We start from the raw sequence: 25,577 nt of genomic DNA, 5'->3' as shown, positions 1-25,577 counted from the left end.
GTGCTGGAGAATGGATAGAGAGATGGGAATAGCTGGTGGGTAGATGAGATGAAAAGGGAACTAAAGACTAAAGGATGAAAGAAAGGAAAAATGAGGGTAAAATTAAATGGGAAGATATAAACACAGAGAAAAGTGGGAAAAACATAAAAAGGAAAGATTAGTGGCAGACAAATCTAGCAAAGGAATGGAAAGACTGAGGCTAGCACGAAAAGGAAGAAAAAAATGCCTAAACAAAGATAGATGAGACACTGGATGGAAGGGGCATAGTATAAGGACAGACAGTAGATGGAAAGGAGAGAGAGGGCAGGCACCATACGGAAGGGGGGGAGAAAGGGCAAAGAGGGGGCAGATGCTGGAAGGAAGGACAAGAGTGAATAGAAGATGAGGAAAGCAGAAACCAGAAATGACAAAGGTAAAAAAAATTAAAATCCTTTTTTTTCTTGCTATAGCATAAAATAGCTGTACTAATAAATGTTTATAAATAGGAAATGGAAATAGAGTGATCTTTTTATTGGATTAATTTTAATACATTTTTGACTTAACATTCGGATGCCAAAACCCCCCTTCCTCAGGTCGACAGGATACTGTAACAGCAGTATTCTGTACTGACCTGAGGAAAGAAGTTTTGGCCTCTGAAATCAACCATAATTGAAAAATATATTAGTCCAATAAAATGGTGTTATCTTGTTTTCCATTTTTATTTCTAATTGTTAATTTTAAAGTGGTGATTGATATTTGCACAATACTATGGGACATGCATCACTGTTCCTATTTATGTGATGTTGGCATTGTATGCAGAATCTGACTTATTGATAGTTCAGTGTTATTTTTGTCTACATATTTCTATTTTAGTTTGTGGTAATTTATTCTGTACTGAGTGAGGGGTACATCTGTGTTCTGTTTGAAAAAGACATGGTTTTCTGTTAACATTGACTGCAGGATCAATATGTATTAAACTGACTTGCTTAGTTTTACAATGCTCAAGTTGCTGTCATTTTTCTAGATACACCCTTCTTGTGCGACTTGTGGATTATTAGTAAAAAATAAATTTCATAGAAGGGGGTGTTAAAAAATGATGTCAAATATGCTAGGTACACCACTGATGCACACTGAAAAGATTGTATGTAAGTGCTCATGGGGGATATAATATGATCAGAACATAATATACAATGTATATTTTTTAAAATACATATCAATGGCCACGACACAAATTTGGTCTTGGAGAATGAGATGTACAGTGTCTGCATCTATGAGACAAACTTGATTCTTTTTGTTACATAGAGCATTTTGGAGCCCAGTTAGATTACAGAAGTTGGATAGCTCTAAGTCTAATAGATGCTGGCATTGTAATCTGGAAGCAGGGACTCTAGATCATCTATTATTTTTTTGTTCCTGTAACATGGCCTTTTGGAAATCAATTTGGTCTCAAATTAATTGTTTATTAGAAAACCATGTAGCTCTATCATATGATACAATTCTATTTGGGACGTCAATGAGAATAAAAAGTCAAATTTCATCAAGTAATAATAAACTTCTATTGATAATGACAGGAGTCGCCATTCAACATATCACCAGAAATTGGAAAAATTACACTAGACTTAATTACACCTTCTGGTGGAATTCGTTGTGCCATATATACAAAATGGAAAGAACAATTGTCATACAAAAAGGGAATTATAATAATTTTAAAAAAATTGGGGGGCCATTGATAACTTATTGTAATGATTAGACGCCTTTTTATACTGAAATTATAATTATCGGAAGGGGGTGGTATATAATTATATCATAGGTTTAATCAATATTTAGGAATATAACACATGTATGATTTTTTTTTTATTACAATATTTGTGAGAAGAGTGGGTGGGGGAGGGAGATAATTTATGTATTTAAGATGATAATAGAAAGAATTTCAAGTGATGTGTATGATTCAATTGATGTAATGTTGTGTACTTGATGTAAGATGAAAAATAAATAAAGAATTGGGAAAAAAGAAAGACGTCCTAATTTTGGACCCAACCTAGTCTCGCCTAAAAAAAAAATACATGTGCCCATGCATAGAATGCATGCATAAATTTACACCACTTTTAGGGCAGGTATAAATGTATGTATGACAATTTGTGCAATACTGGAGCTAATTCCAGGTGCCTATTTTATAAAGGCACTTGAACACCCATGTTATCTTTACAAAATAGATGGGAGCATTTTTGGAAATTTTACATAGACACCCTTTATATATACATGCATCCTCCCCATAAGTAAACCAACCCCTGAAAGCAAAGGTGTCGGTGTAATTTTTGCATGAAATGAAAGCGACATATTTTAGTACACTGTGGTAAGATCATCTTGCATGCCAAACTGTTTTTATACTTGACTGTATCACTGTTTAAAAAAATTATTTTGATACATTAATTTTCTTTGCTTCACATCAAGAGCACATACAACATTTTTGCTTTACCTTAAAATGTTGACTATATGGGGGTTTGTATAATGAACTTACTTTCATGTGCATTGCACTTTATTAATAGCATGACTACTTCTGTTCCTTAGGAGTGGGATTTGATTTTAAATGGCCTCTGCCTCAAATCCGAGAGGTCCACTTGCGGAGATACAACTTGCGAAGATCAGCTCTAGAGATCTTCCTCATTGACCAAACTAATTACTTTTTGAATTTTAAGAAGGAGGTAAGATGCCCGTTTTAGATGCCACATTTTGGTTCACTTAAAGCACTTGAATAATGGCTATGTTAGTTGTGTTATTCCAACCTTAATATCCGTCCATATACTGCAATGATTTAGGGACTAGATACCAGATGTTGGCCAATGCAGAGATAAGTGCACATTATATATGATAAAATAACTGAAGAAAAATAGAAATGAATATTTAAATATATATAAAAAAAACTAGAGATATTAGTATTGGACTATTGGTAAATGCACAAGAGCCAATGATGAAAGTCACCACGTAATTTCTTCCTGCGGTTCAGAATCCTAACAGCGGTGGAGTGGTGGGACTGAGGCTTTTGCATTTAATCAACTATTACTCTATGGAAAAAATTTTGGTATCTAGTCCCATTTCTTACCATTACATCTTGGTTCACAACATAAACAGTAAATGATTCACTGGCTACAACTATAATTACTAATAAGAGCAGCCTCAATTCTTAATTAGTTATGCGGTGGGAGAGAAATGGCTTTTTCTTGGTGACAGTTTATGATGAAGTCATTCTTGTACAATAAACTCTGGAATCTTCACTAGTGGGATTTGTGAATCTTCTCTAGCTTTGAGCTACAGGTACTTCAACACAAACCTTTAGCCCCTCCCTAGATGTATTCACTCTTGTCACATGCCCTGAAGAGTCCAGTCTGAATCTGCAGCTTTAACGGCTGGTCTTGTCTCTTCTGCTCGTGATTTATTTTACATTTATAATTCATTTAATTTGGACTTTTTGCGGGGGTTTTGCCCTTGTACTGTGGATTCTTCCTTCAGGGATATCCTTTGGTGAGACATTGCAGACTTTTGTAATTTCATTGTCTGCCTCTGGGAGAGGCACTGTTAGCAGACCTGCAATAAAACCCTCAGACAGCCTGCAGGTTAGATCGGGTCTCTGGGATCAGGAGCCACCTCACCCTTAGTTCGTCCGCAAAAGGGTAGAGCGCAGGCTGCGCAGTTCCATGGAGATACACCTGGATCGGAACCGGACCACGGGTCCTCCCTGATTTCCTGTGAGGTCCTGGGAGTCCCTGTCTGGGGAGGTGAGGCAGTCAGAAGATCAGAAATCCAGTCTTTTATCAGCTCCTGGGGCTCTGTGTTAGCTGGCTGCCATTGATTTCTATTGTAGCACATGTCTCTGTGTGTGTCTGTGTACCCACAAGTTTGGCAATTTGGGGGGGGTCCTGGAAAGGGTTTTTTGGGGTGGTTTCCCTGCATGCCCTGGTCCTCCCACCTGTAAAATCTAAAAATCACCATTTTTCTGGGTTTCCTGTGATTTTCCTGGGCCATTTTAGGGCAAAATCAGCACCCGCGGTAGCCATCTTGGATTTTTATTAAAAGTTTTAAAAGTATATTTTTTTGGCCTTAGGAGCTTCGTTTTCGCTCCAAACTTCAGAAATGGCCACCTCAGAACAGGATGGCATGGATTATTGCTGTGATTGTGGCAGATGGCTGTCTGATTTGCAGCCATACATTGTGTGTGCCGTGGCCCGCGAGGGGTGTGATCCGTGCGCAAAATCTGCATTCCTCTGAAGAGGCATTGTTTTCCTCCAATTTGACTGGAGACGTGTTTGCTGCATCCGGGGCGCCTAAGAAGGGCACGGAGGGTGCTTCCGCGAAACGCAAGCACAGTTCAGGGGAAAAGTCTCACAAGTCTCCTAAGTATTCTAAATCTGAGTCTCACCGAGCGGTTCTTGCCACCAGAGATTATTTTCCCCCGGAATTTGTGGATATGATGAATCAGGCTTTTATGCGTAATAAGTCTAAGCTTGCTTCTTCCACTCAGAATCCAGTGCAGCCGTTGGGGTCTGCCCCTCCTCTGGATTGCAGCATGTTGCTTTGTTCCCTTTCTGGATCTCCCAATAGCAGACGGGCATTTCCCGCCATTGCTTCTGCGACCATTTCTATGCCTTTGCTATCACAGGTTGCTTCGGTGTCATCCACTAATGTGGCTAACCTAGTGGATATTGATGACACCCAAGTCAGTGGGTCCCGGGATTTGGGAGAGGATCCAACCATCCACAGGCTCTTTAAATTTAGTTGCCTGCCTGACATGATTTCAGAGTCCCTTCGGACATTGAATTTAAATGCGGACCCTATAGAACAGGCTGAATGTTCTGTGATGAGTGATCAATGTCTGCTATTTGCTTCCTTTCTGGATAATCTGGATTTGGCCAGAATACTTTTAGATGTTTGGAAGTCCCCAGAGGGTCTCCTTAAATGTGCTAGGGCCATGGCGCGCTTGTATCCAATGGACCCAGAGTTTGCCAAGCACCTGGCCCCGCCAAAGGTGGATTCAGCTGTGGCACAGGCACTTCTTTGCCCTCTGATGGAGGGGTGGTCCTGAAAGATGTTCATGACAGACGGGTGGATTTTGTCCTGAAGCGCCTTTTTCATTCTGCAGCAGCAAGAGTGAGAGCCACGGTGGCCACTTCCTTTGTTGCCTGTGCATGTTACACAAAACTCCGCAAGGATCCAGAAGAGGATGTCCTTAAGGATCTTGACTTCCTGGTCTCGGGGGTGATTATTTGGCGGATGCTCTCTATGACATAATGAAGGTTTTTGCTAAACTAGGAGCATATTCGGTTTCGGCTCGGTGAATGCTGTGGATTCGCCAGTGGTCAGGAGATTCTTCTTCCAAAGCGACGCTGAGCCGGTTACCCTTCAAGGGTTTGCTTTTGTTTGGCCCAGGGTTGGATGAGATGGCCAGTGTGCAGGACTATAAGCCTAAGGTGCCTCCTGGGTCAGGACCGCATCCTATGCAGGGATCGGGACGGTCAAATTTTCGTTCCTAAAGGAAGACCTCACCAGTTCTCCAGACCTCCGGCTACAGGGCAAAGGTTCGGAGCACCTTCCAGAATTCGGTTTGGAAGTCAGGCGCGACTTCAATCTTACAACCCCTGCCCTCCTGCTCAACCCAAGAAGTTCTGACACTAAACCTCTGGCCCCTCTTCCTCAGATCAGGGGACATCTCTCATCCTACCTTTCAGAGTGGCAGAGAGTGACTTCGGATCAGTGGGTCCTCGACGTGCTCAGAGAGGGTCTCCGCTTGCAGTTTTTCTGTCCTCCGGCGGACTTCTTCCTAATCTCACTCGCGGGGAATCCGGAACGAGCCCGGCGCATGCAGGCCATAGTTCAGAGGTTGCTCGATCTGGCGGCCATAGAACCGGTTCCAACCAAAGACTTGGGCTCCGGGAGATACTCGATATACTTCGTCATTCCAACGAAAGGCTCCAAAGATTGGAGGCCTGTTCTAGACCTGAAATCCATGAATGCCTTTCTGCGAATGCCCCATTTTCAGATGGAAACGGTGCGTTTGGTTCTGGCTGCAGTTGTGCTAAGGGAATTCTTGGCTTCCCTGGATCTCACAGAAGCGTACCTCCACATTCCAATCTTTCAGGAACACAGGAGGTTTCTACGATTTCATGTTCTTGGTCAGCACTTTCAATTCCCCCTTCGGGCTGGCAATGGCTCCACAATCCTTCACGAAGATCATGGTGGTGGTAGCTGCCCATCTGCAGGGCGTACTGGTCCATCCTTACATAGACGACTGGCCGATCTGGGCCCCCTCTTTGAAGGATGGCCGCCGGGCGCTTCACCAGGTGGTACAATTGCTGGAGCGTCTCGGATGGATGATCAACAGGAAGAGCCATCTGGAGCCAACACAGGACTTGGAATATCTGGGAGTCCGGTTCCACATGGGCCAGAACCAGGTGTTTCTGCCGGACTCCAGGAAGCTCAAATTGTGGAGTGCCATTTAGGACATGTTGCAGGTTCAGGCGCCAATGGCTTGGCAGTACCTACAAGGCATGGATCTCATGGTTTTGACCACAGATGTGATTCTTTGAGCCAGAGCACAGCTTCGTCCTCTTCCGTTGTCTCTACTGGCTCCAATGGAATCCCCAGTGGGATTCGCTGAGTATGAAGCTGCCTTGGTTGGCAGCAGCCCGCAGCAGCATACAGTGGTGGCTGAATCCTGTAATGCTGGACAGAGGGCTTCCCTTGCAAGGCCTGGACTGGGTGACCCTGACTATGGATGCAAGCCTCTCCGGGTGGGGGGCTGTGTGCAACACTGTCCCGGTGGAAGGCCAGTGGACGGTGCTGGAAAGCCATTGGTCCATCAATCGCCTGGAACTCCGAGGGATCATGCTGGCTTTGTTGAAATTTCAACGGGGTCTCCATTGAAAGGTGGTTTGGGTGTTCTCCAACAATGCGACAGTGGTAGCTTATGTCAACTGGCAAGGGGGCACCAAGAGTCCTCTGCTGAGTATGGAGGCTCAGATGCTCTTTTCCTGGGCAGAAAAGCATCTGGTGGCCTTGTCCGCGGCACACGTGGCAGGCATGGACAACGTTCAGGTAGTCTTTCTTAGTCGTCAATTTCTGGACCTGGGAGAATAGTCCTTGTCCAGGATGGCATTTGAGACCATTTTTCGGCGGTGGGGCCGGCTGGCCTTCGATCTGATGGCATCCGCCTGGAACTGGAAGGCAGATAAAATCTTCAGCCGATACAATGAGGTCGGCAGCGAGGGTCTGGACACTCTGGTCCAGCCTTGACCTCGGGAAGAACTTCTGTATGTTTTTCCGCCATGGCCCATGATAGGGCGTGTTCTGCCCTGGGTGGCCATGGTACGCAGATCTGATGTGCTTGAGCACAGACAAAGGGCTGCGGCTGCCCTGTCATCGGAGGTTGCTCACGCAGGGCCCCATAGCGCTCCAAGATCTGGACCGCTTTGGTCTTATGGCTTGGCTCTTGAGTGCGCGGCATTGACAGCTAGGGGCTATTCTTTTGCGGTCGTTGCTATGCTACATCTATTTTATTTATATACTGGGCATGTTTATCAGAAGCCCTAGTTATAAAAAGCATGTTAATCAAAAGCCCTAGTTATAAAAAGCTGCTGTTGGCAAGAGCTACTACTTGTGTCCTGGTGCACTGTAAGCAGGAAAGGAGACTTTGGTATAAATTCCGTTTGTGCCTATGATGTCATCGACCTCCTGGGGAGGATAAAACCAGTCTCCCCCAAGAGGGTAGTGAAGAGAGCTGTTACCTGTGTCCTGGCACACCAGAATGTAGCCTTACATATGAGGGGGGGGAAGCTATTTTTTCTTCTTTTTATTTTTAATTTAAAATGCTGATTCTAAAACTACCTGTGTAGCATAACCCATTGTTTTGGGCAAAAGGAAAGCTAAAATTAAGGCCGCTTTATCATCTGTACTTCCTGTTATGGGGCCTATGGACAGAGGGACATGTGAATCTTCAGAAACAGGTGAGTGATCCAATCATAGCTAGCCCTCTACTTTGGAGCTACTTTGAGCCCCAGCTTCAGACTATGCTTGCCATTTCCTAGTACTTTTTTCAGTGTGGGTCTTGGATAAGAGGTCTTCGTGAATATATATCACCCTGGGACTCCCCACCCATCCTTCATTTTTGATTCTTCCCCAGAGCCTTCTGAACGGAAGCCTTTACCAAATCCTATTTGGGTTTCAAAGGATTTGGAATCACAAACATCTACTTCTGGAAATATAGAAAAATGGAAGCAGATAAAGACCATATGGCTTATCTAGTCTGCCAATCCATGCCATCTACTATGCCTTCCTCTCCCCTAGAGATCCAATGTCCTGGAAAATCATCTGTGGAAATATCCTTGAAAGACTTTTGGGGCCAGATTCTATATTTGGCATCTAAAACAGATAGCACCTAAAGTTAAGCATCTATTGCATTTCAATCACACTTAGGCACCCATTACAGAATCACACTTAGTTTTAAAGACCTACATTAGAGCAATGCTCTTCAACCGGTGAACCAGTGCCGGTCTGCAAAAATTTCCTGCCGGTCCATGAAGAATTTTAATCAAATCATGTAAATTGGCAATGTGTGCAGTAGACATTGGCGCCACCTCCACTACGACGAAATCACGCACACATGTTGAGTTCGCGATCCGCGGGCTTTTGGCTAGTCTGGCTCCCTACTTTATTGTGCTGGCATGTATTCTTTCCTACCTAACATTGTGTTCTTTTGTTTCATAAAATTTGAAACCCTACAAAATGGAAATAAAGAAAAGCAAACAGCAAAACCTTTTAACCTTTTTTAAAAGAGGTAAAGATAATAATCAAGAGAAAGTAGTCTTAGTAGTTTGCCGATCCACAAAATAATTTTTTTATTTCCGCTGGTTCGTAGGTGTAAAAAGGTTGAAAAACACTGCTTTGGTGTTATCACTGATACGTGCCTATCTTTTGTAAAATCGTACTTAAGAAGATGGGTGCCTGTCCCTCAATTAAATTTTGTTTTTTTTAAATTATGAGCTTGTTAGAGCTCATTATTGAAGATAATTTACTAATTAACCCCCCTTTTTACAAAACCGCACAAGAGGTTTTAGCGCTGGCCAGCGTACTGAATATGCTGCTCCAACAGTCATAGAGCATTCAACATGCTGGCTGGTGCTAAAAACGTCTTGTGTGGTTTTGTTAAAAAAAAAAAAAAAGGGGGGGGCTCCTTTTATAGAATTACCCCCTTTGGTGCCTATTGTCTTAAGAATAATTTGCTTCTGTGGAGATCTGTAGGAAACTCTGAAATTGCTGCCTAAGAAATCTGTTATAATTAAACATTTTATTGATGAGGGAATATAAGGTTAATTATTTTCACTTTGTTTTTTATTTATTTTGAACTTACTATACCATCTGTAGCTATGGTATGTTGAAGTTATGGCCAATAGGATGATCATTTCCTATTTGTTGTAGATTCTGCCAGTGTAAGAACTTAAAAAGTGCTAGAATTGCCTGACCATTTTTTAAACCATATAGAAAAAGCTATCTAATACATAAGAGAGAAAATATTTTCTGTTGCCCAGTTCCATGCTAGAGCAAGCCAAATAAGACAGACAAAAAAATACATAATACATGCTTAGTATCAAATGTAATCCTGCAGTCTAAAAGCATTTAATGTGACGTTACCAGGGGTAGCAAAGCTTCAGTTATTAATGCTGTGGTTCTTCAAACACTCAGACAGAACATGTGTCGAACTGTGCCTTTTTTGACTTAGAGTACAATTTGAATCAAGAAAGATCCTTATCTGCTTCATCTTTAATACTAAGATTTTCTACTGTATAGTGAAGTTTTCACATTTTTTTCTGTTACAGGTGAGAAACAGAGTGTATAGTCGAATATTGTCTCTGTGCCCTCCAAATCTCTATGGGGCCAGATCACCACAGGAGCTATTGAAAGCATCGGGGCTAACACAGGTAGGAAGTAGATTAGCTAGTATAGAAGAACATGTTGTGAAAAATAGGTGTTCAAACATTCTTGCCTATAAAGAACAGAGTGGTGTTTGAGTGAAGAACCTGCTATATTCTCTCAGCTGGTATAAAAACTACTTAATTTAGGAATTTTTTTTTTTAACTTGAATTTTAATTACATGCCTATTCCAAATCCAAGCTTAATTTGATTACAGCAGGTACTCAAGCCATTTTCCTGTAGAGTGATTACAATTTAATTTGAGTTCTTCCTAGAATATTGTTCCAGTTTTCTTAATCTGTAATCTACCTTGAACCAATTTTGGTATGGGTGAAATAGAAGTACTGGTTAATGTACCGAATTTTTCGCTCCATAAGAGTCGATGGAAATAAGAGTGTGTCATATGAAGCGAAGACCCCCCTTTCCCCCCCAGATTACCTTATTTAGTTCCTCTGGCGGTCCTGCCCTTCCCTCCGGCTGACTCCCAAACTAACTCCCATCCCCCTCCGACACAACCTCTCTCCCTCGGATGAATCCTGCTTGGCCAGAAAGAGGAAATTGCGTCAGAAGGTAGAATGCTGGAGAATAGAAAAAAAAAAAGTTGCATCAAAGGAGGATGGGACGCCAGAGAAAGAAAGGCGCTGGGCTTGTGGCGCACGATCTCAAAGACACGTTGGAGACAAGAGAGCCACAAGAGAACAGGCTCTGTGGGATTCACTTGGGAGAGCAGGAGCCTCTCTGTGATCAGATCAACTACATATCCAGGGTCCGCCAAAACGTCTAAGTTACCACCTTCTTTCATAAATTCAAAGCAGCCACTCTTACTTTCTGCACCGGCGAATGCAGCTATGTTTTCACATCTACTGGTGCATGGGCCACCAGCATCGGAGGCCACCTGATCTATTGGGGCATACATATGGCGACCTTCACTTGCAACTCATCAGTGCACGTGGAGGTTGCCGCATCCTTGTGCCAGTAGGTGAGGCCAGGGAATGACCTCTGTTGTCTGATTGAAGCCAGGACTCCGAGGATTTGTTGCATAGAGCTAGTTAACCATGGTTTATCACCAACAATGCAATGGGAGTTAAAAGATCGGCACCGATGCTGATGCATTTTTTTTTTTCTCATTCACACTGGTTCTACAAATAATTTTTTGTATGCATAGGCTTGGAGGCCAAGTTAAGGGTAGACTGGGGTTGAACAAGCTGCAGCAGCAAAAGGCAACGGTGCAACGGCACAAGAACTGACGGCAGCCATTCATGCAGCGATGCGGGACAAGGCAGGCATACAAAAAGCTCACCTCTGCCTTTTGCGCCGCTCTGATGCTGCTGCAGCTTGTTTGGGGGTCAGCCAGAAGGAAGGGCAAGACCACTGGAGGAACTAAAATAAGGTATGGGGGGTTACATGGGGGGCCCTGCCTGCCTGCCACTAGGCTTGCCTGTCTGTCAATAAGCCACTAGGCCAGCCTGCCTGCCTGCCACTAGGCCAGCCTGCCCTGTCCTGGCCTACCACTAGACCATCAGAGGGAGGACAGGGTACAGAGCCTGGCAGGGAGGGGGGCAGGGAGCAGAGCCTGGCAAGGAGTGTGGGGTTGGGTGCAGAGCCTGGTAGGGAGAATTTGGTTCAGAATGGGGTTTTTTTCTTGTTTTCCTCCTCTAAATCTAGGGTGCATCTTATGGAGCGAAAAATATGGTAATTTGTATGTGATGTGATTGAGGGTGAAATGACTTTGCACAAGATCACAAGAATCATTACTTGGAGAATCTGGATTTCAACCCTGGCTTTCTGGTTCTTAGCCCACAACTCTAATTTCTAGCTACTTGGTATAGAAGCATTCAGTTTAGTGATTCCTACCCAGATGATTTAAAGATGCTACAGTGAAATTTTAAAATATCTCTGCAAGAAATAATATCCCTTACCACATAGAAATTAGTCATGTCGGCTTTTAATATCTTTAAGCTTCTCACCTACAGTTTCCTTATAACCTTATAGATTTTTACAAGGTGCATCTCATTTATTATGCTTTTTGCAGATTTCTGTGGTGTATTCCGCAATCACTATGATTTACATCAGGGGTGCCCAACGCGTCGATCGCGATCGACCAGTAGCTCAGGAAGGCAACTCGAGTCGATCGCACTCGTGTTGCCGTCCTGATCTACAATTTCAGCCCCTAGCGAACTTATGCTCCGGGCTCTAACGTGTGCGTGCAGGCTTCTCTTCTCTTCCCTCCGAAACCGGAAGTTATGCCCGGGGAGGGGGAGGGGGGAGAAGGGAAGCATGCACGCACATGTTAAGAGCCCTGAAGCAAGCGTTCGCTACGGGCTAAGGCGGGAGACAGGTCAGTGAAGCATTTCCTCTTCTTGCTGCCGGGTCCTGCCTACTTTCTGTTTCCGCGAAGGCAGGACCCGGCAGCATTTCCCCCAACAGTTCCTCGCGATGCTGGTCGGCCGAAGCAGGGAGAGGTTGGGGCGGCGTCGGCTTTTGGGCGTGTTATTGGCGTCGGCTTTCGGGCCTGTTATTGGTGGCGGTTTGGGTCCTGGTCCCCGATGGCAGTTTGGGTCCCCGATGGCAGTGGCAGTGTCTTGGGGGAGGGCAGGGAGAAAGAAAGAAAGAAAAAGGGCAGCCAGAGAGACAGAAGGAAAGAAGAGAAACAGAAAAAAAGGAAAGGGAGGCAGAGAGAAAGAAAGGGCAGGGAGAGAGGAAGGAAAAGTTGGGGGAGGGAATGAGGTCTGGAGGAGAGGAAGCATACAGGCTAAAAGAAGGGAAGAAAGATTGGATGCACAGTCAGAAGAAGAAAGTGCAACCAGAGACTCATGAAATCACCAGACAAGGTAGGAAAAATGATTTTATTTTAAATTTAGTGATCGAAATGTGTCTCAATTTATATCTGCTGTCTATATTTTACACTAAGGTCCCCTTTTACTAAACCGCAATAGAGTTTTTTAGCGCAGGGAGCCTATGAGTGTCGAGAGCAGCGCTGGGCATTCAGTGCAGCTCCCTGCGCTCTAAAAACTGCTATCGTGGTTTAGTAAAAAGGGAGGGGGGTATATTTGTCTATTTTTGTATGGTTGTTACTGAGGTGATAGTGCATAGAGTCATCTGCTTTGACCTCTTTGAAAAACCCTGGAATAGGAATGATAATTAACATTTTCTATGCGTACAGTGTGCGTTGTGTTTTTTTAAAATTTTATTGTTGGTAGATCATTTTGACTTGGTCATTTTAAAAGTAGCTCGCAAGCCCAAAAAGTGTGGGCACCCCTGATTTACATAATTAGATCCAGCATATGTTGTGATGAGTAGTTCTTTGCTATCATGAATGCCCTGTAAATGTAGCAGAACGTTTAAAGAAGTTCAAAGGAGGATTGGCTGATGGTGGTTTGGCTATTTTCAGACCCATTATTTTTTCCCCCCCCCCAAAGTTTGGCATATGCACGTCTCTTTGAACACCCCCTTCCCTCCGTGTACTTCTAAACCAGGGTCCCCCCCAAAGGCCTGTCCCCCCTTAAAGGTCTGCCTGTCCCCCCTTGAAGGCCTGTCCCACCCCCTTGTAGGCCTGTCCCCCCTTGAAGGCCTGTCCCCCCCTTGAAGGCCTGCACCCCCCCGAAGGCCTGCACCCCCCCGAAGGTCTGCACCCCCCGAAGGCCTGTCCCCCCCCCTTGAAGCTTGTCCCCCCCCTTGTAGGCCTGTCCCCCCTTGAAGGCCTGCCTGCCTGTCCCCCCCTTGAAGGCCTGTCCCCTTGAAGGCGTGCACCCCCTTGAAGGCGTGCACCCCCTTGAAGGTCTGCACCCCCCCAAAGGCCTGCACCCCCCCAAAGGTCTGCACCCCCCCGAAGGCCTGTCCCCCCCTTGAAGGCCTGTCCCACCCCCTTGTAGGCATGTCACCCCCTTGTAGGCTTGTCCCCCCCTTGAAGGCCTGCCTGCCTTTCCCCCCCTTGAAGGCCTTCCCCCCCTTGAAGGCCTGCACCCCCCCAAAGGCCTACACCCCCCCGAAGGCCTGCATCCCCCCCGAAGGCCTGTCCCACCCCCTTGAAGGCCTGTCCCACCCCCTTGAAGGCCTGTCCCACCCCCTTGTAGGCCTGTCCCACCTTTGAAGGCCTGCCTGCCCCCCTTGAAGGCCTGCCTGCCCCCCTTGAAGGCCTGTCCCTCCCCCTTGAAGGCCTGCACCCCTTGAAGGTCTGCACACACCCCGAAGGCCTGTCCCCCCCCCTTGAAGGCCTGTCCCCCCCTTGAAGGCCTGCCTGCCTGCCTGTCACCCCCCTTCTCCTTGAAAGCCTGCCTGCCTGCCCGCCCGCCCCACCCTGAAGGCCTGATGCCCCGACCCACCCCGAAGGACCGCTCGCCTCCCTGGCCTCCCCAAGCCACATATGAAGCAGCCGCAGCAGGATCGCGACGTCAGCGATCCCTGCGCTGCTTAGGCGCTGCTTCCTGAGTCGCGGTCCCGCCCCTCCTCTGATGTCAGAGGAGGGGCGGGACCGCGGCGCAGGAAGCAGCGCCCAAGCAGCTCAGGGATCGCTGACGTCGCGATCCTGCTGCGGGCTGCTGCACAGGTGGTGCAGTGGGGCGAGCGGTCCTTCGGGGGTGGGGGGGACTGAACGGCAAGGCCGGGAGCACCCCCTCAGGGCTGGCACCCGGGGCGCACCGCCCCCCCGCCCCACCCTTGGTACGCCACTGGGTTGCTATTAAAGATTTGTTTGTCTTGAAGACCTGGTCTTTGCTCTTTTGTTGGACTAGCTTGCAGCTATGCAGAGTTTAATACTTCCCTTATTTTGGATTGTGTTAATCATTTAACATAGGAGAATGCAATTTTGAGAACAGCATTTGCTTTTAAAGAGGCTGCCTTTTCATATTTATAATGAATATTTATTAGTAGCAGTAGGGGAATGGGACTTCTGATGATACTGTGTAAATGAAAATCTTGAAGTGATATTATAAATCTACATTCTGCAGTGACTTCAGAATGCCAGTTTCCAGTTTTGAGCTATTGCTGGAATCCACTAAAAGCATCATATTGACAAGTATAAAGCCAATGCTGTTTCCAAAATGATAGTCTTCCACATTGAATGATTATAAAGTTAATTTATGATCTTAATTTTATCTGTTATAATTTTTTTTAATTTTAATCTTTATTAAAAAATTTCCAAAAAATTCTGAAAAAGTGACTCCAACTATATAACTCAAAGGTATACCCAAAAATCCTCCCAACCCCTACCCCCATCAATAGAGCAGCCTCAATGGCCATACTCAGTAGATATTGCAAAGCTAAGTATACTTAGGGCTCCTTTTACAAAGGTGCACTAGCGTTTTTAATGCGCGCATTACCCAAAAAACTACCACTTGCTCAAGAGGAGGCAGTAGCGGGTAGCGCGCGTGGCATTTTAGAGCGCGCTATTCCGCACATTAAGGCCCTATCGCACCTTTGTAAAAGGAGCCCTTAGTGCTGGGCTTGACCAGCTAGAACAGGACACACTGATCAATTCTTCCCAAAGTATTTCAACACAAAATGAAATAGTTGCTCAGTGATCTTCTGAGTGATAATCTTTGGGCCATAAAACACAGAGTTCCTAATTCCTTTCATAAGAGTTCACTATATTAAACTTTATAGCAGTGAAAAATCTGAGTGATTATACTGTATATCCTAGAACGGTTTCAATAAATTGTCCTATTTTGGGATTCAGGTTGTCTTGCAGCAACAGGCCAGCTCCACCTCTTATGTTTACCCTTATCTTGTTTAAGTTTGAATGGGCTTTGTATTCTGACAGTAAGCTCTTAAGGACCTTGTTTAGGAAATTTTAATATAAATGGAAAAAACATATTTGTAGAGAAATGTGATTATTTTCTAAATTGACATTTCAAGTGAAGTACTTTGGATAACTGGCTTTCCAAATGTAGCCACTCCTAGCAGTGCCAGTAATTTCAACAGAGCAGCTTGGTGATGTGTTCCTCAACTGGCCTGGGTTCAGCATTTGAAAATTTATAGGACACCAGAATGATGTTCAGACCAAAATAATAGATCTCTTCTGCCCCTCCCTATCTCTTTCCTCTTCCCTTCCCAATTCAGTCAGGCAGTGAAAATGTTTAACTTATACAAACTAAATTCTGCCATTTACAATATGCATTTCTGACACATTGAACGGTTCATAATAGACAATAAGTTAATAAATTTCCACAAGACACCTTGAGCAGCCAGGTTTGCTCATAGGTGGGTAAAAAGTACATGAAAAATGGCACGATGACACAAATTTTATTAAAATATTTATTTCGTTTATTAATTGCCATAATGAATTATCAAAAGATTAGTTGCGTTATCTGGAAGATCTTTACAGATGCCAAACACTGGCATTCTGACAAAGAATCTCAATCTGATAATTTGTTGCTCCCCAATATGTACCTTTTGTCCTGCATGACATCATTACTTGTCTGCCAATCCACTAACAGAGGCTGTCCTTAGCTTTGGACAAAGGAAATTCCTTTACAAGTTTTTTCAAACTCAAAGATATAGTTTTTAAAGTCATATTATTGTTTACATTAATTTCTGAATATGCATAAACATTTTATAACATACCTAGTACTCTTTTTGTCACTCTCAAAACTTATTTCAGACAGTTCGTCTGTGTGAAAGTCAACCTGCTGAAAAGTTAATGTCTCTATCAGCACCATAGAAAGGAGGAGGGCTATTCCCCCCTGCTCTGAGCTTTGCAAAAACTGACAGTTTCAAGTTTCACTGACACACACACAGAAGACCCAGACCCCTTCCTATACTAGAGGTCAGAGGGTTTCCATGGTATCAGTGTTCTGGCTTTAACCTAACCATTCATTCGGGGCCCCATTCACACATCCAACACAGTATATTACATTCATACTTAATATATGTTATACTCCATTTTGGAATATGGAGTCTAATATGCTCTTCCTAACCGGCCTAAGCACATCTGTTATCAATTAGAACCACGAGGCTCAAAGTAGGAAATGAACAAAGACACGTAGAGAGAAAGAGAAAGAAACATGGAGGCAGTTTCATATCTCCAGAAGTGTGTCCTGATTTCCCTTATGGTCTGGCTTAATAGCAAAATACATAAAGAGAATATTATTATGCTTTTCCTTAATATTAATCTGTAGTGTGTTTTTTCTGGCCTTGGCAACATTCATATTCAGATTTTTATCCACCAACTTTTCGTACGCTTCTATTAAGCGTGGCCGTAACTAACACATATACTTGTATCTAACTAGAGTTATCCAGAACCATATGAAAACAGGCGTTTTTGTAGGAAAAATCTACAAAATACTCCACAAACACATCTTATTCATTATCCATTCCATAGCGCCCCTTAGAGTGCAACCTCAACCTTCATATTTGCCTGCCTTAAAGTACTACATATACTGTATACAGTACTGTTATACATTCTCTGAGCAGGCTTTGATTTAATCTTTATAGTACATTAGAATTTGCTAGTAGTCTTCAGCTTCTTACTGTATTGTGTTTTTTTTCCCCTTTGTGTATTGGTTATCTTCAGGTTTTGCCTGTCTTCCTTTCTTGGTTTCAATAGCATTAATTCGTTCTTGTTGTCCTTTCTTTGTCCAGAGAGTTATTTTCTTTCTTACAAGCCCCTTTTCCCCTTGTTCTATTCTTTTGCTATTGTATTCTAATATAGAATTGTCAAGTTTGGTTTTTTTCTGCATTGGTTTTTGTATTGCTGAAACAAATGATTTTACTGGTATGTTGTGATATAGTTCATTCTTTATTAAGAGACTAGGATGAGTTGGTTCAATTTTATTGAGAAATAGAAATTAAAATTGAGAAAATAACAAAAGTTGAGAAAAATGTGTTTCCCATTGGAATACTTGCCCCTGGAGCAGATACACCTCTTCTTCCATTTTTTGACTCCTTTGTTAGTCCATGCCAAAGACAGGCAAAAAACTTTTCATATTAGGGGTCTGCAAGTTCACTGCACTGCCAGTTTTCACTGGTCCATCCTTCCTGCTTCATTAGGAAAGCACTTACACACTTCCCAAAAGAACATTCTCTTTCCTTCTATTGTTGCTTTTTTTTCTTCTCAACAGAAATGGGTAAACCGAGAGATTTCTAACTTTGACTACCTCATCCAGCTGAACACAATAGCTGGGAGAACATACAATGACCTTGCTCAATATCCTGTGGTAAGTGAAGGTGCTTTAAGTTCACCCAAATGATTCAGATATACTGTATGTGCATAAATGATTCTTGTGTTTTCTGTGGGTGACTACTGCTGCAATTTTCAGCATTTCTCTGAGAGCAAGCAGGTGATGTTGTTCAGTGAACCCTACATGGGAACTTTTCTCTAGTACTGAACTATGGAACTTCTGAATCAGTTCAACTGTACCTGCACACCATTTCCCACATGCCTCAGTTGTGCAGAACCATATTAATCCTATTCATGGAACTAGTAAGAGACATTTTTTAGTTGCTGTCTCAGTGCTTTATTTAGAATTTTTTTCAGTCAAATTGTATAAGTTCCTTTTGCTGTCATGTGGTGTTATTCCCTAGTTAAGTTTTTCGGTTTTGAAATTTCTGTTTTGTGTCTGCTCAGTGTAGCCTTCTTTAAATCTCAAGCTCCCTTTCAGATACTTTTTCATCAATGAATCATTGGATTTCCCTGAGGCTATTTCCTGAACAAAATGTCCCAAAAGAGAGTCCCTAGCAGCTTCAAAGAGTGCTCCCGGTGCAACAGGACCATATTCATCATGGGATACACACAATTGATGCCTACAATGCCTGGGACTCAACCATATCTCATTTTATTTTGGATTCACAGATGTCAAGGAAAATAATTTGTATCTGTGAGTAGCACTGTAAGAAGAATTTTTGCACAGATAAAATTAGTCCATTGATATCTGCATTGGAAGCATCAGTTTCCATGTGTTCCAGAGCTACAACTGATTCTGGGTATGCATTGACATTAGGAGTATCTTGATCAGCCTCAACACTGAATGTCAAATGAAACCATCAAAGTTGATCCTCTTCTAATTCCTGCCCAAAGAAGAGGAAAATTTCATCCTTATTTTCATCAGTTCTGAGAGATAAAAATGCTGGTTATCAAGTGGAGGCTGTAATGACTCACATTGTGAGTCTTTGAAGCACAGCATTAAGAGCATTGAGATTGCTGGTGTCCCCTAAATGCCCCCAACATAAGGACTACTCATCCTCCATGTCATTGGAGAAGGTGCATAAGTCTCCATGAACCCATGATCCCACTTTGGATATACCTCAAATAACTCAGGCAGACATGGCCACTCCTACTGTGATGCCCCATGCCTTTGAAGAGCAATTTATGAAAGTGCTTGAGAAAAGGACGGAGCATTTTGCTCAATGCAGAGTTCTTCAACATCATTGATATCAAGATTGGAGGTAATTGAACCAGTCCTCAAGACCTATGCACTGCCTGTGGAAGACATTTCAACACTGCGGCCTCAAAGGGATTCTCTCAGTGTCTGAAACACCAGTGTGGATCCCCACTGAGCATGGAAACTTCATTGGTGCATTGAAAGTCCCTGGTGTCTAGATGCCCTCTCTCCAAAGGCCTGACACAAAAGTCAGTAGATCAAGATAGGCAGAAACTCAAAACTTTCCATTGAAATATTTTTTGACATGTTTATATAGAATAATCAATAAGTTTGTACAGAAAAGTGCAGTGATGAGAATTCCGTAAGAAAATTTTCATCATTGCATCAAAGTTCAAAATAATAGGGAGAAAAGCAGCATGCAGATAATTAGCTAGCAAGAAATTTTAAAATCTTCTGAAAGAAAATTACAGGCAAGCATACATTCTAACCTCAGGTTAAATATTAATACAGACATCTCAAATAATATCCAGAGAAGCCACTTGACAATTAGTGCTCAGAAAGGAAGCTAAATGGGTAGGTTCAACGAAAATATACTTTTTAGATCTATATTTAATTATACATTTACAGGGACATTTTAAGAAGAAAGTGACCCCTAGCTAATGAACACCAGGTCTTACTAACAAAATATTTCTCAATTTTTGCTCTTGTCCGGGTCTCGCTGCATCTGGGTAGGTCGAACCAACATTTCAGCCATCCATACTTTGGATTTCTTCAGGGTGTGTATACGTCGGTTCTACCTACCCCGACATGGTGAGACGTGGACAACAGCAACAATCATGACGCCAGCCGCAGGAGCCTAAGGGAACAAAAATTTTCTCCATGGCTTAATAACATCAGGACACAATCTGATCTTACAGTTTAAAAGCAGCCCTTCCCTATGCTTAAAGAATAAGCATAAAGGCCAGCCTCTTAACAGTGGTTTACATATTATATCCAGGCACTATTCCCAGAGCTTAATTTATAGAACAAAAAGAAGTGAAGCTGGGTGGGGACAGATGAGCTAAGGATGATGGGGTAGGAGGGCCAGGAGCAATAGGAATAGGGGAGCTGGATTAGGTATTAAATTTTTGTTTTCTTCCTTGCTCCAAGCTCTTCCCTCTTCATCCCTGAAGGCAGACTAAAAGGGAGGGGCTGAAGCTCGGGAGTTTAAAAAGAAGTGGTGGAATTGAATTGCAGGCTGTTTCCCCAGAAATTAAGCTCTAACTTTTTCTGTCCTTAGCAGGCTCGCCTTTTTTTTAACCTGCATAAATGGAAAGGGTTAAGTGACTTGCCTGAGGTCACAAAGAGCTACAGTGGGAATCAAGCCCAATTCCATGGTTCTTAGCCCATTGCACTAACCATTAGGCTCTTCTCTACTCCACATATCTGGTGGGCCACCACAATTACCTAGCAGACAAACTGAGTCAAATTCTACAAATCTAAAAATGATCTTTGGGCAAGGTTGCAGCCCACAAGATATATTGAGAGTGGGATAACCCTTTGACAGGTCTTTTTGCCATTCCTTTCAACAAGAAAATACCTCAGTTCTTATAGAGAGGACAGGAATATACAACAAGCTAACTTCAGATGTCTTTCTCCATCATTCAGGAGGTACTCTTCTGTATGGGTATTCTCTAATGCCCCTAATAGGAAAGCCTCTTCTAAGACAGTATCAGGGATCTAATAGTTCTATAGTGGCCGAACCAAGTTTGTTTCCCCTTTTGGATCATTCTATGAGAAGTCCCATGAGACTAGAATGTTTTCAAGTACTGATCATGCAGTATCAGGGAATTATACTGCATATCATTATCCAATGCCTAGCCCTCACAGTACGGATGTTGAGAGGATAGCATTGGATTCCATGAATTTGCCTGACGGTGTTTCTCAAATCTTGGCATCCAGAAGAGATTCTTCAAAGAGGTCATATAATTTTACATGGCAGAAGTTTGCCATCTGGTATGCCAGAAAGGCTCTAGATCCTTGATCCTGTCCCACATAAAAACTTCTTGAATACCTCCTACAATGCATATCTCAGAGTCAGGTTTCAAGACCCAACTCAATTAGGGTACATGATACTGCAGTTGGAGCTTAATTATTATTAAGTAGAAGGTAAACTCCTCCATCTCATTACAGCCTGTAGTTTTCACTTTATGCAGAGCTTGCATCTTTTGAAGCCTCCCACAAGCCACTCACAGTGTTATGGGAGCTCAATGTTATTCTAAACCAACTGATGAAAGCTCCATTTGAGCCATTTAATGCATCCCATCTGAAGTACCTAGCGTGGAAAGTTTTAGTTGCAACCAGCTCACAGAGTAAGTAAGATCCAGTCTGTAGTAATTAATCTGGAGTATTGTGTTCAGTTTTGGAGACCGTATCTGGCGAAAGACGTAAGAAGACTTGAGGCGGTCCAGAGGAGGGCGACGAAAATGATAGGAGGCTTGCGCCAGAAGATGTATGAGGAGAGACTGGAAGCCCTGAATATGTATACCCTAGAGGAAAGGAGAGACAGGGGAGATGTGATTCAGACGTTCAAATACTTGAAGGGTATTAACGTAGAACAAAATCTTTTCCAGAGAAAGGAAAATGGTAAAACCAGAGGACATAATTTGAGGTTGAGGGGTGGTAGATTCAGGGGCAATGTTAGGAAATTCTACTTTACGGAGAGGGTGGTGGATGCCTGGAATGCGCTCCCGAGAGAGGTGGTGGAGAGTAAAACTGTGACTGAGTTCAAAGAAGCGTGGGATGAACACAGAAGATTTAGAATCAGAAAATAATATTGAACTAGGCCAGTTACTGGGCAGACTTGTACGGTCTGTGTCTGTGTATGGCCGTTTGGTGGAGGATGGGCAGGGGAGGGCTTCAATGGCTGGGAGGGTGTAGATGGGCTGGAGTAAGTCTTAACAGAAATTTCGGAAGTTGGAACCCAAGCATAGTACCGGGTAAAGCTTTGGATTCTTGCCCAGAAATAGCTAAGAAGAAAAAAAAAAAAATTTTTAAATTGAATCAGGTTGGGCAGACTGGATGGACCATTCGGGTCTTTATCTGTCGTCATCTACTATGTTACTATGTTACTATGTAATCCATCTTACTCTAAGTGAGCCCATTTTTCTCTCTCTCTCTCGGACTCCCTCTGTACTTGGGGTCCTGTTCTGGGTCCCATGTTCGATCTGGCTCCATTCTGTCTTATGGCTTGGCTCTTGAAAGGACACGATTAGCAAAGAGAGGTTACTCCGAACGGGTGATTTAAGAACATAAAAATTGCCATACTAGGACAGACCAAAGGTCCATCAAGCCCAATATCCTGTTTCCAACAATGGCCAACACAGGTTCCTTTTGGGCTCTCAGAAGACTTCCACTGCACGGGCTTACTTTTGGGGCATCATTACTGCTTGCTTTGGATTTTCTTCAGGATGGTTTGGAGAAAAGCCTGGCCTGGTCTTTGTTGTTGGTCCAGGTAGCAGCTCTAGCAACATTCTTGGGGGTTGTGCTCTCCAGTGCCCTCTTGGGATTTCAACCTGATCTTGTCGGCTTTTGTTGAGCCCCCTTTTGAGCTGTTTGGGTCCTCTACTCTTAAGGGCCTCACTTTGAACGTGGTTTTTCTAGACATCATTACATCTGTATGGTGGGTGTTGCAGTTGCAGGTGTTTTATTGTTGAGTTCCCTTTCTCAAATTTTTTAGGGTGCATGTGATGTAGCATCCAGTTTTTCTTGGTACTTCCCATCATCTGTGCCAGTCTAGAGGGATATTATAAAAGAAAAAATTAGGTCTTACCAGCTAATTTTCTTTCTTTTAGCCCCTCCAGACTGGCATAGGGCCCTCCCGTTCTCAGTTCTTCCATTTCTTGGTAGTTTGCAGTGGTGTTTGGTGGCAGTTTTTGTTGTGGCAGTTTATGCCTTGGTTTCTTTATGCCTAGGCATGTCTGAACATAGTCAAATGGAATAACAGCACAATTCAGAAGAGCATAAATTAAAGAAAAAAACCAGAAAACAAAAGAAACAGAGTTCCTGGTCTATTGGGAGTTTGGCATTCCTTTCTGTACAGCAGTACTTGGTTGACTGGAATGCTTGGCAGACCTTTGTCACTGAGATGTGTAGTTTGTTCCTTTTTTTCTCAGTTTCAAAGATAATATTTTTTTAAATTATTTTTTTTCGTCATGAATTTGATTTCGGCTGCTTGGCTATTCGGGGATTGACTTTAGGGGGATTGCTCAGCCCACTTATAGCTATCTTAGAAGTTATCTATTTTCATTCTCTACCTGCTGGTAGAGGTGCATAAACTCATTCATCTGTGCGAGTCTGGAGGGACTAAAAGAAAATTAACAAGGCCTAATTTCTCCTTTGTCTGTTAAAAAGGCAGCCTGTAGCTAGAGAGTTCTATGTTATGAAGATTAGTGTATCCTGCTTGTCCTCAGAGAAAACAGAATTACTTTATAACAGGTATTCTCCGAGGACAGCAGGACATAAATCTTCACATACCTTCCCATCTACCCAAGGAGGTGTATTCTTCTTAATCTTGGAACAGACTAGTGTGGTCCATTTCTGTTCTGGAGAAAAGTTCCCAATCTGGGCTCCATCAGTTAATGTCATTCATGTTATGAGGATTTGAATCCTGCTGTCCTCAGCGAACACCTGCTTTAGGTAAGGCGTGCTAGCCGATTTAGTGCGCGCTAAACGTTAACGCATCCATTATATTCTGTGGACGCATTAGCGTTTGGCACGTGCTAAATCAGCTAGCGCACCTTAGTCAAAGAGGGTATGTGTTTTTTATTTGCTGAGTTTCTGGCCATGAAGGTTACAATCACAGATTTTACATAGTCAAAATACACAATCCACAATAAAACTCAGACTATATTTTCTGTTTAGCTGATGTTAAAACAGTAGCTTACAGCATTGAACAGGGATTTGTTTCTCTGTTACAAGAATACATTTTGAGCCTCTTGTTCTATTTTGGCCCTGAAGGACCTGAATTTCTAAAATAGTTATTTTAACTAAACAGTACAACAGATATGAACTGGAAGTGACACATGAGCAGCAGGCCTCATGTTTACCCAGTAGCTTATCAGAAAAATTCTTTAAATTACTGTTTTATATGCGGAAAAAACATGGTGTTTCTAAAAATAGATGTTTGAGAATTGATTTTAAATTGAGAAAAATACAGTCGGAAAAAAGACACTTTTTATAATGCTATGTTCAATTAACAATAAAAAACTACATTGAATAATATCAGTCCTGTAAAGGAAATTGAAAGAAGTCCCTCTTCTGTCACTTTTGGCTCATAAAATTAATGCTTTTTGGCAGTACATGTTCAGTCTTTTAACCTCCCCTTCCATTTTTTATAATTGAAAAAAATGCCAGTTCTGATTTTGACCTTTGATTTTTCCAGTTTCCCTGGGTTCTACAGGATTACACATCAGAAGAGTTGGACTTGAATAATCCAGCTGTATTCAGAGATCTTTCTAAGCCCGTTGGTGTGGTGAACAAGAAGAATGCTAGAGCTGTAAAAGAAAAGTATGATTTTCTAATAAGTTGTATCTGCTGTCTGGTCAGAGTGTTATTGTTATTGTTTACTCCTTATTCAAAAGGAGCTCTTTCCTCAGAAAAAGAAGTGCCTCAAGCTGCATTTGAGCTGTTTTCATTATAGATAAAGCTTCTGTCCATTGGAATTGAAAAAAAAAAATGTGTTGAATTTGGTAAACTGTGGTTAGAAAGTCCATTCCTGCCTCTTATGGGAGTAGTTTTATAAAGCATCATGTAAAGCACATTTTACACACTCAAATGGCTATGCATGGAGGAGTTCACATATAAGAAGATGCCTACTTTTTTATGATCTGTATGTAAGCATTCCCTGGGGCATAGTCTGAGTGGAGCTGAAGCAGACGTGAATTGTATGCACATGTTTTATAAAACTGTTTTGTAAACACAAAGTACATGCACACATTTATACCTGCTTGGAGCAGGTGTAAATTTGTATAATAGTATTTGGAAGTTTTGAGAGCCTATTTTATAACATCTATTTTGCCATTATAAAACAGGTGCTGCTTTGAAAAATTTTTTAGACACTCTGTTATGAAATTGCTACATACAAGGTCAATTTTCATACTGTCCATGTTGTTGCAAAGTGCATGAGTACTTTGCACCAGTTTTCCATGTAAAAGGTATTATATGCATGTACTTATCACTTTGAAAATTTCCTAGAGAAAAAGTACCAGCATACCTGTGAGTCTATTTTTTTTTTCTGAAGGTACTATTATTTCTACTCAAAAACTATAAACATAACTTTTTGAA

At 42.7% G+C, this 25,577-nt stretch overlaps 1 protein-coding gene across 3 annotated transcripts in view; it reads left to right on the top strand.

The window, feature by feature from the left end:
- Positions 1–25,577, top strand: part of NBEAL1 (neurobeachin like 1) — a 400,332-nt gene that overhangs the window by 283,176 nt on the left and 91,579 nt on the right. For all 3 annotated transcript variants that reach the window (XM_033945971.1, XM_033945972.1, XM_033945970.1), the window contains 4 exons: positions 2,548–2,681; positions 9,843–9,944; positions 17,994–18,089; positions 24,676–24,800. In XM_033945971.1, the coding sequence (XP_033801862.1) occupies positions 2,548–2,681; positions 9,843–9,944; positions 17,994–18,089; positions 24,676–24,800 (457 nt within the window). The remainder of the gene's footprint in view (positions 1–2,547; positions 2,682–9,842; positions 9,945–17,993; positions 18,090–24,675; positions 24,801–25,577) is intronic.

The sequence above is a fragment of the Geotrypetes seraphini genome, chromosome 5, assembly GCF_902459505.1.
Source record: "Geotrypetes seraphini chromosome 5, aGeoSer1.1, whole genome shotgun sequence".
Lineage (NCBI taxonomy): Eukaryota > Metazoa > Chordata > Amphibia > Gymnophiona > Dermophiidae > Geotrypetes > Geotrypetes seraphini.
The sequence above is the reverse complement of the archived record's forward strand: the minus strand, read 5'-3'. Positions and strand labels throughout refer to the sequence as shown.